Source organism: Oncorhynchus nerka, linkage group LG22, assembly GCF_034236695.1.
Source record: "Oncorhynchus nerka isolate Pitt River linkage group LG22, Oner_Uvic_2.0, whole genome shotgun sequence".
Lineage (NCBI taxonomy): Eukaryota > Metazoa > Chordata > Actinopteri > Salmoniformes > Salmonidae > Oncorhynchus > Oncorhynchus nerka.
Genome location: NC_088417.1, coordinates 51185288 through 51199718, shown reverse-complemented (window position 1 = coordinate 51199718; position 14431 = coordinate 51185288). Strand labels below are relative to the sequence as shown.

Here is a 14431-nt window from a genome sequence, read left to right as displayed (position 1 = left end):
TTCAATTCTATTTGAATTGTAAAAAAAGAAATATTTGGAATTGAATTAGAATTCAATATTTGTATATTTCCCAGTTAATGGAAATAATGCACTTAGTATCAACAACAGGATTTGTTTTAGATAATTTTAACTGCTATTCCTATATTTCCAGTTTAGCTAGGCTGTCTGAACAATTACATTATCAGCCTGATGGAATTGAATTTGTGGAATAATATTGAATTTGGAATTACATTTGACCTAAACATTGGAAAGGGATTTACAGGTATAAGGAATTCAATTAGAAAATAATTTGTGGCTCTGGGAAAGTAGATAAAGGACCTAAGTGCCAAAATATCCCTTAAAGTTAACACTGAATGCGTTTTACCAACCCCAAAATGTATTTCTAAAAATATACTGTATGGCCTTAGACGGCCCACCCAATAATTTACTATGTAGAATAAACTCTGACAAAGTTGAATGAGAAAATAATTAAAATCAGACTTCCGCAACAACTTAAGAGTATGACACGCTAGCATAAACTTCACACTGTTTTGGTCTGGCAGCTATCATGTTCCAGCAGCATGAAGCACAACTGTGCACGTGTGCAGATACTCTGTGTGAGTGCACTGTTTTGCTTCACTCTAATCTGCAATACATTTTGGTAATGCCATACCACTGTGTAAAATGTAAAAAATTATATGAAATCAAAGTTTAACAAATTAAAAACTATAATTCTCAATCATGTCATACAACAAAGGAGAGAAGTCTATAGCGTGAGTGAAAAACCATTGGTTTTTAATAAACTGCAATGTGGGATTCACATGAAAAAAAGAGCCATTAAGTGAGCCGACAAGTCATTCTCTAAGACCACATTTGAGAGATTGTCTATACCCGGATGTAGAGTATATGTATTGTCTGGCAGGGGGGTGGGGTGAGATGCCCAAAGACCCCTTTAAAAAAAAAATGTTTCACACTACTGGGCAGAGTCAAACTGAGCTAAGCTGTACCTGTTACACATCCACCATAGACGCTACATCCATGAACAATGTGAATGGAAAATATCTGAGACAGCACAAACGGGTTGGTGAGAAAAGTATGTGGCCTACAGGCCTACTGTCTGTGTCCAGTTCCAGTTCAAGCCTACCTGACTTCTCATGTACGAGGGAAAACAGGAGGCGCTTGGAGACGTGGATGCTGGGAGGACTCTGGCCCAACTCCCCTTGGAGTACTATCCGCAAAATGCCAGAAATTAAACATTGATAAACATACTCACAAGGGTAGCATCAAAAGATCATTTTAAAGCCATTAAATTATGCTTTCAAGGCCAAGCAAATTTTGAAAAATGAAAATGTCCATAATCAAAAGTGATTCTCGATCAAGTAAATTATGTGAAATGACAGCCAGTAGTATAACCACTAGCAAAAATGACAGGGAGAATAGTAACCCTGCCAAATTAATTAAATTACAGAGACAGAAAATGAACGGTGACTCAAAATGGTGAAGGGTTTGTCAGTAGTAACCTGGATCTCCATCATCTGCTACCTTAGCAACAGCTTCTTCCTGTGGGGTCACGTTATATATCTTACCATTGTCGGAACTGTCCTTGGCGGCCGTCCCTTTATCCGCCCCTGCCACCCAGGCCCCCAGGCGGTCTTTGTCCATGTTGAGGAGGGACGTGGGCTTGAGGTCCAGCTTGCCGTCAGGGTGCGGCAGGGAGGACATGGGCATGCCATACAGGAAGCTGGAGAGCATGGAGTTGCTGGTCGAGACTGATGCGGTGGACAATTCCTGGGCGGTGGAGGCAGGCTTGGAGGCTGGGCCGTATTTGGCTAGGATCTTGGTGGTGCCCGAGAAGGAGTTGTGGTTGCTGACGTTGCCGGCACTGGACTTAGGCTCCTCTGTTCCCCTATAAACAGATGATGAAGAAGAAGGAAACAGGAGAAGATAAAGCTGTGTGTCAATAACAAGACCAGCCCTGGATCAATCCTAATTATGCTGCCTTACTTCTGCCATTTATGCAGGTACGTCATGAAGTACTGTATAGAGTGAGATCACCTTTTGACAGTGAAGTAGATGCGGTTGCTCTGCTCCAGGATCTTCATTAAGGTCTTGGTGTTATACTCAGCAGGTTTCCTCAGGGCGATCCCCTCAGGCAGGCCGTGGGCCACCACAGAGCTGGGGTCCTTCAGGATCCACTCATAAGGCACAGGGACTAGGCTATTGCTCTTCCCAACAGCCTCACCTGGAAAATTATCACATACATACAGCATGTCAAATGACTGTAAATGGCAACATTCCATGTCTTGTCAGAAACATGCTTTCTGTTGTGAGATGCTAAAAATTAGAAAAGGACATGTCAAATGACTGACACATGCACGTTCACCTATAATATATACACTGCTGCTTCTATTGTTATTATTACTGGGTCGTTCCACTAATTCGGTGCCTTTTGAGAAGTGTAACTTGGTCAAATGTTTTTTTGATTTCACCTAATTAAAAAATTATGTCAACATCATAAAAACTATTAGTTATCCCCATCTCAAAAAAACGATATTAAGTTCCTATTATGTGCCAAAGAAAGTTACAGGGTTGACAATAACAAGGTTGATGATTTCATCTTAAATCAGCCATAAAACCCCCTTGTGGCAGGAGGAATGGAAGCTTGCTGTGTGCAACAGGAAGTGGCAATTGAATGCAAGCTCCACCTGCTTTTACACTATGATTTGACTATTAGATGTTCAATGTTGCTTTAGATTTTTTCTTTTTTTTTAAGGAATAGTTTCACAATAATAAATGAGTTTAGTTCACATAAGAGGGTTGACCTTAAAATGAGGGACAGACGTAAATGAATTACTAATCACATGAAATAAAATTTAAAAAATCAACATGTGTAAAACAGTCCAGCGAAATGCTTACTTACAAGCTGCATTATTGAGAAACAGCTTGTAAGCAAGCATTTCGCTGGACTGTTTTACAACTGTTGCATCCTGTACACGAGACAAATAAAGTTTGATTTGACAATAGAAAAACATTCAATCACGTGTCAGAAATAGGATTTTAGTTATGAGAAGGTAGAGATTAGAAAAGGAACGTTTCATCTGAAACTTTGTTGCTTGTCAAATTACTGTAAATATTAACATTCAATCATGTGTTTGACATTTGATTTCAATTATGAGAAGGTAGAAATTAGGAAGTTAAATTAGAAAATATAAATAATTCCAATAGCGCAGGCCTAAAAAAATGATATCTTTGTTTGGTGAGGTATGTTGAAGCCCTTACTGTAAAGCACACTGAAGACTTCCTCCACCATTTTCCTCAAGACAAAGATGTTAGAGTGGGCATCTGTTGACGCCCTTTGTTTGCCGTGCCCGCCCTCTTTGCCAAGCTTGCTGGATTCACTCTCCTGGACTTTGGCATGGGGGGCATTCACTGTGGTCAGCCCTTGCAGACAGTGCACCCCTGAAAGAATCAAGCATGAGAAACTAAAGGCATACAGTGAGGGAAAAAAGTATTTGATCCCCTGCTGATTTTGTACGTTTGCCCACTGACAAAGAAATGATCGGTCTATAATTGTAATGGTAGGTTTACTTGAACAGTGAGACAGAATAACACAAAAAAAAATCCAGAAAAACACGTCTGCAAAACATGACTTAGTACTTGGTGGCAAAACCCTTGTTGGCAATCACAGAGGTCAGACGTTTCTTGTAGTTGGCCACCAGGTTTGCACACATCTCAGAAGGGATTTTGTCCCACTCCTCTTTGCAGATATTCTCCAAGTCATTAAGGTTTCGAGGCTGACGTTTGGCAACTCGAACCTTCAGCTCCCTCCACAGATTTTCTATGGGATTAAGGTCTGGAGACTGGCTAGGCCACTCCAGGACCTTAATGTGCTTCTTCTTGAGCCACTCCTTTGTTGCCTTGGCCGTGAGTTTTGGGTCATTGTCATGCTGGAATACTCATCCACGACCCATTTTCAATGCCCTGGCTGAGGGAAGGAGGTTCTCACCGAAGATTTGATGGTACATGGCCCTGTCCATCGCCCCTTTGATGCGGTGAAGTTGTCCTTTCCCCTTAGCAGAAAAACACCCACAAACATAATGTTTCCACCTCTTGGGGTCATAGGCAGCATTCCTCCTCCTCCAAACACGGCGAGTTGAGTTGCCAAAGAGCTCCATTTTGGTCTCATCTGACCACAACACTTTCACCCAGTTGTTCTCTGAATCATTCAGATGTTCATTGGAAAACTTCAGACGGGCATGTATATATGCTTTCTTGAGCAGGGGGACCTTGCGGGCTATGCAGGATTTCAGTCCTTCACGGCGTAGTGTGTTACCAATTGTTTTCTTGGTGACTATGGTCCCAGCTGCCTTGAGATCATTGACAAGATCCTCCCGTGTAGTTCTGGGCTGATTCCTCACCGTTCTCATGATCATTGCAACTCCACGAGGTGAGATCTTGCACGGAGCCCCAGGCCGAGGGAGATTGACAGTTCTTTTGTGTTTCTTCCATTTGCGAAAAATCGCACCAACTGTTGTCACCTTCTCACCAAGCTGCTTGGCGATGGTCTTGTAGCCCATTCCAGCCTTGTGTAGGTCTACAATCTTGTCCCTGACATCCTTGGAGAGCTCTTTGGTCCTGGCCATGGTGGAGAGTTTGGAATCTGATTGATTGATTGATTGCATCTGTGGACAGGTGTCTTTTATACAGGTAACAAGCTGAGATTAGGAGCACTTCCTTTAAGAGTGTGCTCCTAATCTCAGCTCTTTACCTGTATAAAAGACACCTGGGAGCCAGAAATCTTTCTGATTGAGAGGGGGTCAAATACTTATTTCCTTCATTAAAATGCTAATCAATTTATAACATTTTTGACATGCGTTTTTCTGATTTTTGTTGTTGTTATTCTGTCTCTCACTGTTCAAGTAAACCTACCATTACAATTATAGACTGATCATTTCTTTGTCAGTGGGCAAACGTACAAAATCAGCAGGGGATCAAATACTTTTCCCCTCACTGTACATCTCCACTTTTCACCTTGCCAGTTTCACTCAAAGTTGGGCTATTCTGGTTCTCAATTGCTTTAGAATTGAATGATAGATTTATTTATCAATAAAAAATATATATATATACATATTTACACAGTACATCATTTTTTTTTTTTTTACTTGACTGGGATTGCACAATAAAGTCAGGGACTTATTTCCATTGTGGTCCCATTTTTTTAAAGGTATACAGATACATTCAGTATACAGTTACATGGATAGAGACACATTACAGAGATACAAACAATAAAAATGGTTCTACACTCCGGATAAGAGCAAATGCTAAATGACTCAAATGTAAATGTAAAACTAGAGATTGAATTACTTAAATAAGACTTAAATAAGACAAAACCTTTTTAGGCGCAGATAAAATAAAAAAAAACTAAGTTCAACTCTAAGACAAAAGCAGGACCTGTGAGGAAAATGTTGTAGCAATTGTGCTCCAAGTGAAAAATGTAGCCATATCGTGTTATGTGATTTGGGCAAATTATACCCGATTCATCTTTTTTGCCCAGTACACAGCGAAGCACTCACTGCAAAACTTGTGGAAGTCTGTTTGTATTTCCCTCCGTGAGTTGAGGAAAGCTCTTCCCTTTTCTGTTCCCACGGCGATCACGCTGTCCTCGTGCACTGTGACGCAAGCCACTTCGGCATTGAGCTTTGACATGGCTGTACACTGGAACACAGGTTAAAAGACAAGGTCATAGGTCACCTTCTCAAGCAAGACTAAAGCTGTGTTCGAAAACCCATACTAACAAACTGTATACTACATATTTAATGAGTATATACTACATACTATTAGTTCATTTTAGTATACTGTAAATGAACGGTATCATTTCAGTTGAGTGTACTAGCACTTCGCCTTTCTACCGGAAGTAGATGCTGTTGCTATGCAACTTCTTACTAGATTGTTAACATAGCGGACAAATTACTAGCTAGACATCTTACGACTTCAATAACAATGTCCATTGAGAAAGCATAACGACTATACCACTTAACTAAGCTAAGAATGACGTGAATAATCAAGTCAATAAATGTTGGGTCGTTAGATAGCATATAGTTAATATACTGTCAAGTTTGATGTGTTAGTAGCCAACTAACGTTACATATCGGTATATACAAGCAACTGCAGAAATTATATGCTATGTAGTTTGTAAGGCCATAACGTGGAACTTATTTGAAAAGTCATTACATTGCTCAACAGTTGTCATAATTAGTTAATGCAATGAATTTGAATCCGCTCTCGTCGGACTTCAGCAGTATATTTTCCTCAATTTTCTTCAAATCTGAAAATGTTGTGAATCCACACCCATTTTCTGAATAATTACATTATGGGCCCTAAGAGCCTGGAAATAGTGTCCACTCCTTGTATACTTCGTATTTTGGCGAATGTAGAACATCTTTTGGCATACCACTAACATCCATACTATGACCAATAAGCATACTACATTATCACTTTACGTCACAAATAGTACGGTTAGTATGAGTATTCGAACACAGCTTCAGAGTGAATAAAGAAAAACATTTCTTAGTGTTACTGTGAGGCTCAAAGTACACTTAATCAACATTTAGAATATTGTTCTATTCATTGACTCTTCTTCCAACTTCTTACAATCCCTAGCCATGTTTGCTGTATAAATACTTTTGGTTGTATTGGCATGTACACATATTTAACTATATTACACAGTGGTTTACTTCACAATGTTTTCTGACGCCAATTTGTTTTTAAATATACACTGCTCAAAAAAATAAAGGGAACACTTAAACAACACAATGTAACTCCAAGTCAATCACACTTCTATGAAATCAAACTGTCCACTTAGGAAGCAACACTGATTGACAAATTTCACATGGAAATTATAGGCAATTAGCAAGACACCCCCAATAAAGGAGTGGTTCTGCAGGTGGTGACCACAGACCACTTCTCAATTCCTATGCTTCCTGACTGATGTTTTGGTCACTTTTGAATGCTGGCGGTGCTTTCACTCTAGTGGTAGCATGAGACGGAGTCTACAACCCACACAAGTGGCTCAGGTAGTGCAGCTCATCCAGGATGGCATGGCAAGAAGGTTTGCTGTGTCTGTCAGCGTAGTGTCCAGAGCATGGAGGCACTACCAGGAGACAGGCCAGTACATCAGGAGACGTGGAGGAGGCCGTAGGAGGGCAACAACCCAGCAGCAGGACCGCTACCTCCGCCTTTGTGCAAGGAGGAGCAGGAGGAGCACTGCCAGAGCCCTGCAAAATGACCTCCAGCAGGCCACAAATGTGCATGTGTCTGCTCAAACAGTCAGAAACAGACTCCATGAGGGTGGTATGAGGGCCCGACATCCACAGGTGGGGGTTGTGCTTACAGCCCAACACCGTGCAGGACATTTGGCATTTGCCAGAGAACACCAAGATTGGCAAATTCGCCACTGGCGCCCTGGGCTCTTCACAGATGAAAGCAGGTTCACACTGAGCACATGTGACAGACGTGACAGAATCTGGAGACGCCGTGGAGAACGTTCTGCTGCCTGCAACATCCTCCAGCATGACCGGTTTGGCAGTGGGTCAGTCATGGTGTGGGGTGGCATTTCTTTGGGGGGCCGCACAGCCCTCCATGTACTCGCCAGAGGTAGCCTGACTGCCATTAGGTACCGAGATGAGATCCTCGGACCCCTTGTGAGACCATATGCTGGTGCGGTTGGCCCTGGGTTCCTCCTAATGCAAGACAATACTAGACCTCATGTGGCTGGAGTGTGTCAGCAGTTCCTTCAAGAGGAAGGCATTGATGCTATGGACTGACCCGCCCGTTCCCCAGACCTGAATCCAATTGAGCACATCTGGAACATCATGTCTTGCTCCATCCACCAACGCCACATTGCACCACAGACTGTCCAGGAGTTGGCGGATGCTTTAGTCCAGGTCTGGGAGGAGATCCCTCAGGGGACCATCCGCCACCTCATCAGGAGCATGCCCAGGCATTGTAGGGAGGTCATACAGGCACGTAGAGGCCACACACACTACTGAGCCTCATTTTGACTTGTTTTAAGGACATTACATCAAAGTTGGATCAGCCTGTAGTGTGGTTTTCCACTTTAATTTTGAGTGTGACTCCAAATCCAGAGCTCCATGGGTTGATAATTTTTGTGTGATTTTGTTGTCAGCACATTCAACTATGTAAAGAAAAAAGTATTTCAGAAGAATATTTCATTCAGATCTAGGATGTGTTATTTTAGTGTTCCCTTTATTTTTTTGAGCAGTGTATATACAGTACAAGTCGAAAGTTTGGACACACCTACTAATTTCGATATATATATATACAGTTGAAGTCGGAAGTTTACATACACCTTAGCCAAATACATTTAAACTCAGTTGTTCACAATTCCTGACATTTAATCCTTGTAAAAATTCCCTGTCTCTTAGGTCAGTTAGGATCACCAGTTTATTTTAAGAATGTGAAATGTCAGAATAATAGTAGAGAGAATGATTTATTTCAGCTATTATTTCTTTCATCACATTCCCAGTAGTTCAGAAGATTACATACACTCAATTACTATTTGGTAGCATTGCCTTTAAATTGTTTCACTTGGGTCAAATGTTTTGGGTAGCCTTCCACAAGCTTCCCACAATAAGTTGGGTGAATTTTGGCCCATTCCTCCTGACAGAGCTGGTGTAACTGAATAAGGTTTGTTGGCCTCCTTGCATGCTTTTTCAGTTCTGCCCACACATTTTCTATAGAATTGAGGTCAGGGCTTTGTGATGGCCTCTCCAATACCTTGACTTTGTTGTCCTTAAGCCATTTTGCCACAACTTTGGAAGTATGCTTGGGGTCATTGTCCATTTGGAAGACCCATTTGCGACCAAAGTTTAACTTCCTGACTGATGTCTTGAGATGTTGCTTCAATATATCCACATAATTTCCCTGCCTCACGATGCCCTCTATTTTGTGAAGTGCATGAGTCTCTCCTGCAGCAAAGCACCCGCAGAACATGATGCTGCCACTCCCGTGCTTTACGGTTGGGATGGTGTTCTTCGGCTCGCAAGCCTCCCCCTTTTTACCTCCAAACATATCGATGGTCATTATGACCAAACAGTTCAATTTTTGGTTAATCAGAAAAATTACGATCTTTGTCCCCATGTGCAGTTGCAAGCCTTAGTCTGACTTTTTTATGGCGGTTTTGGAGCAGTAGCTTCTTCCTTGCTGAGCGGCCTTTTAAGTCGATATAGGACTCGTTTCACTGTGGATATCGATACTTTTGTTCCCGTTTCCTCCATCATCTTCACAAGGTCCTTTGCTGCTGTTCTGGGATTGATTTGCACTTTTCGCACCAAAGTATGTTCATCTCTAGGAGACAGAACACGTCTCCTTCCTGAGCGGTATGACGGCTGCGTGGTCCCATGGTGTTTATACTTGCGTACTATTGTTTGTACAGATAAACATGGTACCTTCAGGCGTTTGGAAATTGCTCCCAAGGATGAACCAGACTTGTGGAGGTCTACCATTTTTTTCTGAAGTCTTAGCTGATTTTTTTCCCATGATGTCAAGCAAAGAGGCACTGATTTTGAAGGTAGGCCTTGAAATACATCCACAAGTTCACCTTCAATAGACACAAATTATGTCAGAAGCTTCTAAATTATGTCAGAAGCTTCTAAAGCCATGACATTTTCTGGAATTTTCCAAGCTGTTTAAAGGCACAGTCAACTTAGTGTATGTAAACGTCTGACCCACTGGAATTGTGATACATTGAATTATAGGTGAAATAATCTGTCTGTAAACAATTGTTGGAACAATGACTTGTGTCATGCATAAAGTTGATGTCGTATCTGACTTGCCAAAACTATAGCTTGTTCACAAGAAATTTGTAGAGTGGTTGAAAAACAAGTTTTAATGACTCCAATCGAAGTGTATGTAAACTTCCGACTTCAACTGTAAATATATATTTTTTTTACTATGTTCTACATTGTAGAATAGTTAGGAATGTAAAACTATGAATTAACACATATGGAATCATTTAGTAACCAAAAAGTGTTTAACAAGTCCAAATATATTTGAGATTCTTCAAAGTTGCCACCCTTTGCCCTTGTGACAGCTTTGCACACTCTTGGCATTCTAGTGAAACATTCCAATTCTGTTCTTCATTTTGACAGTTCGCTACAAAAGTGCTATTTTTTGCTATTTTAGTAGTAAATCTAGCTCCTTTTGCCACTAGCGGTTCAACTCTACCATTGAAATCATGATGTAGAGAGGCACCTTGAGAAGGTCCCTCTATGTCATCTCAAGGGAGGGGTTCGGTATGAAATAAACTCTTCTGGGTGGTAACACCTCAAGGCATTATAAAAGCAGGTGACAGCGCTCCCAATTTGGCAATGGTCCTGGTAAGTGGAGTGTAAGGAACATTTCCGCATATGACCAAATTCAATGTTTTTGCTTACTGTTTCATACACATCGGTGTTTTTACGAAGAAAAAAAATGTAGGCTATGAGGACTATACGTTTATATTCGTAGCTACCACCATCGTAACAATGAAATAGATGACAATGGTGGTCATGTTAAATTGTTGTATTTTTTTTACCAACCACTATTACTGATTGGTGGCACAGTCCACGAAGAGTTAGCTCATAGTTCAATGGTTGTGAATGCTACTCCCTTATTTACAACATTCATACAGTGCCCACACACTTCTAAAAAAAGTCAAATTATACCTGTGAGAGGGGTCACATCGGCAGCAGTTGTAGGTTTTTATACAGTACCCAAAACCAATCTTAGTTCATTTGACCATTGTAAAAATAGGTACAGCATAAATATTGCAATTTTTTAAAATATAATTTATTTATTTTACCTTTATTTAACTAAGCAAGTCAGTTAAGAACAAATTCTTATTTTCAATGACCACCTAGGAACAGTGGGTTAACTGCCTGTTCAGGGGCAGAACGACAGATGTGTACCTTGTCAGCTGGGGGATTTGAACTTGCAACTTTTTGGTTACTAGTCCAACACTCTAACCACTAGGCTACCCTGCCGCCCCAGCAATGCGGTCTGGATTGAATTGACCATCTAATCTTCATTTAAGGTGACGATTGCACTTTTCTTCCCAACACAGTACCAAAAATACAAATTTCAAAATATGTATTTTGTGCCCCATGGGGTATTCGAACTTACACCGCAAGTGGCAATAGATGGGGCGACAGCTAGCCTAGCGGTAAGAGCGGTGGGCCTGTAACCTAAAAGGTCTCTGGTTTGAATCCCCAGCAGACTAGATGAAAAATCTGTCGATGTGCCCTTGAGCAAGGCACCTAACGATAATTGCTCCTGTAAGTTGCTCTGGTTAAGAGCGTCTGCTAAAATGAAAATGTAATGTCAGAAACTTGGTTGGTACCTTACCACAGTGAGCTAACTGTACAGAGCCGTAACTGCTCGCGTTGCACATAATTTTATTATCAGAGCGTGCCAGTGGACTTCTGGTAAGTACGCTTTAGTGAGAAAGTGTTGGGATCAGGTACAACTATGTTTATCCACACCCAAAATGAATGTTTATGAGCAATTTCCCCCACCCACAACTTCTCCCCTGACTGCATTTTTTAATTGAAGGGGGTTAGGCAAAGGCTGAAATTGGGGTTGAGTTACCCTTTCATGATATGACCCATTTTATACATATAAATTAACATTAACCACAATCAGTCTCCTTTAGGATTGCACATTCAGCAAGTGACCAGCAGCGGGAGTTCCCTTTGAATTTCTTTTCCCATTCACTGTGTTGGTGGTGCTCAGAAAATGTAGCATATCTTCACAATTAGCAGAGAGCCCACTCTGGCAATTTGATGTAATTCTAGAGTATATTGTTCTAAACAAAGTCTTAAAATGGGTAGTTTTGAGAAATTAATATTTTTAATGTTGAATAAATTAATGTGACATTTTAATTTGGAATCAATACATATATTTGAGAGAACACCATAAGGAGTATAATGACACCAAGATGTTGTCTGTATCATGTAGTTCACAGATCATAGGGTCTTACAGGAGGCATGTATAGGTCTAAAAGAAATAGCCAAAAATGGCCACTTTAATCATGATGTTTTAATGGTTTGCAAAACAAATGTAAAAAGCATTTCAAATATCCATCCTGCCAATGTGAGAATTGCCAGAACAATCCAAATTACCAAAAATATTTTCAGCTCCCATGGAATTGCCAAATTTGATTTTGTAAGAAGTCATTGAAATAACACTGCCTGACAAATCAATCTTTCATGTTTTTTCCATGGTAAAACTAATAACGTTTGTGTATGTCTGTGTGTTAGTGGTTCCTACCACTGAGTCCAGCGCAGCCACTAGGCTGGTGAGGATCTCCTGTCTGGCCGACACCTGTGGGACCCACAGCTCAGTCCGGGAGTTAGTCCTTATCCCGTCACATCCAGACTTCCTCATCTGTGCCATTCCTCTTCTGGGGGGACACAAAATAGAGGGCTTTCAAGAAGATGAACCGAAACAGTTATTTGTGTCTGCCTGTGTAGATTACATAAATGTGGATGGTATCTCGTCTGCATCCCATCAGTCACTTCTGGGAGTAGGATGAAGTTGCTCCTACACCTTTTCTTTTTATTTTACCTTTATTTAACTAGGCAAGTCAGTTAAGAACAAATTCTTATTTTCAATGACGGCCTAGGAACAGTGGGTTAACTGCCTGTTCAGGAGCAGAACGACAGATTTGTACCTTGTCAGCTCGGGGATTTGAACTTGCAACCTTCCGGTTATTAGCCCAACTCTCTAACCACTAGGCTACCCTGTCGTAATGTAATGAATGTAATGGTTTTGTCAGTTTCTTGTTAGGCTCAATCAGGATTTGTTATATGTGCTGTCAATATCAAATCTAGTGATGCAATGAGGTTATGAGCTCTGACTGCAAAGCTTAATAATGCCAATTATGTCTGTGATGTTATCAGATATGTGACAAAGGGAGAACAAGAATCGCCAGGGGCAACATTTGTACCAGATGCTTAAAGAATTAATGACCCATATACCTTTGACGTGGAAATATCCTATTTACTTCCATACATTTTTTGGCCTGCCAAGGCAGTAAGCTACTCTTCCTGGGGTCCAAACACTGAAATACCCACATTACACATGTATTTTTATTTTTTATTTGACCTATATTTAACTAGGCAAGTCAGTTTAGAACAAAATTCTTGTTTTCAATGACAGCCTAGGAACAGTGGGTTAACTGCCTGTTCAGGGGCAGAATGACAGATTTGTACCTTGTCAGCTCGGGGATTTGAACTTGCAACCTTTCGGTTACTATTCAAACGCTCTTACCACTAGGGTGATCTAGGGTCAGTTTAGAATTGTACTCACTAGTGGTTGATGTTATGATTGGTGATCCCAGATCTGTACCTAGGGGAAACTTCACCCCAGAGCTCGGTTCTGAGTAAAACACTGAACAATGATTCAGTTTTAACCACGTCTGTAGAAAAGGAGGTTGTGTACCCATGGTCTAAGTATATGGCATATGCTAGGTAGACAAAGTCATGTCCTGCCATTTAAGGTAGCTAAAGCCTACAAATTATTGAGCAGTAACCAAATGCACACGACGTTGATCTGCCATTCATCGCACCAATAAAACAACAAGAAGCCCATTTGATTTGACAACAGGGTTTGGCTGCATTTTGAATAGTGATAAAACATGGCAGTTGGATGGGGGTCATTTGGGTGGAGTTTATTCTCATTAAGAGGCTTTTAAAAGTGGCGGTAATACCCTCCATGTAATATGCTAATACCCAAATCCGTCACACACATGCGAAAGTAGCTAATTACAATAAGCCTTTGTCAGCCAATTAAAGATAGCTCTGAATATTTATTTGAATCTCTTCATCCTTCATTTGCTCTCCTTAGAAGGTAGCTCAGCAAATACCTGTAGAGGTTGGAATTGAAAGAAAAATGTACCCAAATTCCATTTGCTCCTGATTAGGCCTAATTTCGAATTTAGGGCTGGCACGGAAATTGTATAATCGTGTAACAGGCGATTATAGATGAAGATCATCATAAATGCTTTATGCTTTTTTGTGTATGTGAAACGAACATCTGACTGAAGACGGGGACCTTAAAAATAGTATGGTCATGCTACACTGAGTGTACAAAACATTGGGAACACCTTCCTAATATTGAGTTGCACCCCTTTTTTCCCCCTCAGAACAGCCTCAATTCGTCGGGGCATGGATTCCACTAGGTGTCGAAAGCGTTCCACAGGGATGCTGGCCCATGTTGACTCCAACGCTTCCCACAGTTGTGTCAAGTTGGCTGGATGTCCTTGGGTGGTGGACCATTCTTAATACCCATACGAAACTGTTGAGCGTGAAAAACCCAACAGCGCTGCAGTTCTTGACACATTCAAACCGGTCCACCTGGCACCTACTACCATACCCCGTTCAAAGGCACTTAA

At 41.0% G+C, this 14431-nt stretch overlaps 1 protein-coding gene across 6 annotated transcripts in view; it reads right to left on the bottom strand.

Moving 5' to 3' along the window:
* LOC115105311 (general transcription factor II-I repeat domain-containing protein 1-like) overlaps positions 1–14431 on the bottom strand; it is a 48359-nt gene that overhangs the window by 23729 nt on the left and 10199 nt on the right. For 5 of the 6 annotated variants that reach the window (XM_029627221.2, XM_029627222.2, XM_029627225.2 and 2 more), the window contains exons 2-7: positions 12307–12439; positions 5553–5694; positions 3259–3438; positions 2035–2221; positions 1566–1885; positions 1124–1207 (exon numbers count right to left, since the gene is read on the bottom strand). In XM_029627221.2, coding sequence (XP_029483081.1) covers positions 1124–1207; positions 1566–1885; positions 2035–2221; positions 3259–3438; positions 5553–5694; positions 12307–12439 — 1046 coding nt within the window. The remainder of the gene's footprint in view (positions 1–1123; positions 1208–1565; positions 1886–2034; positions 2222–3258; positions 3439–5552; positions 5695–12306; positions 12440–14431) is intronic. The other variant, XM_029627223.2, reaches the window with a different exon arrangement.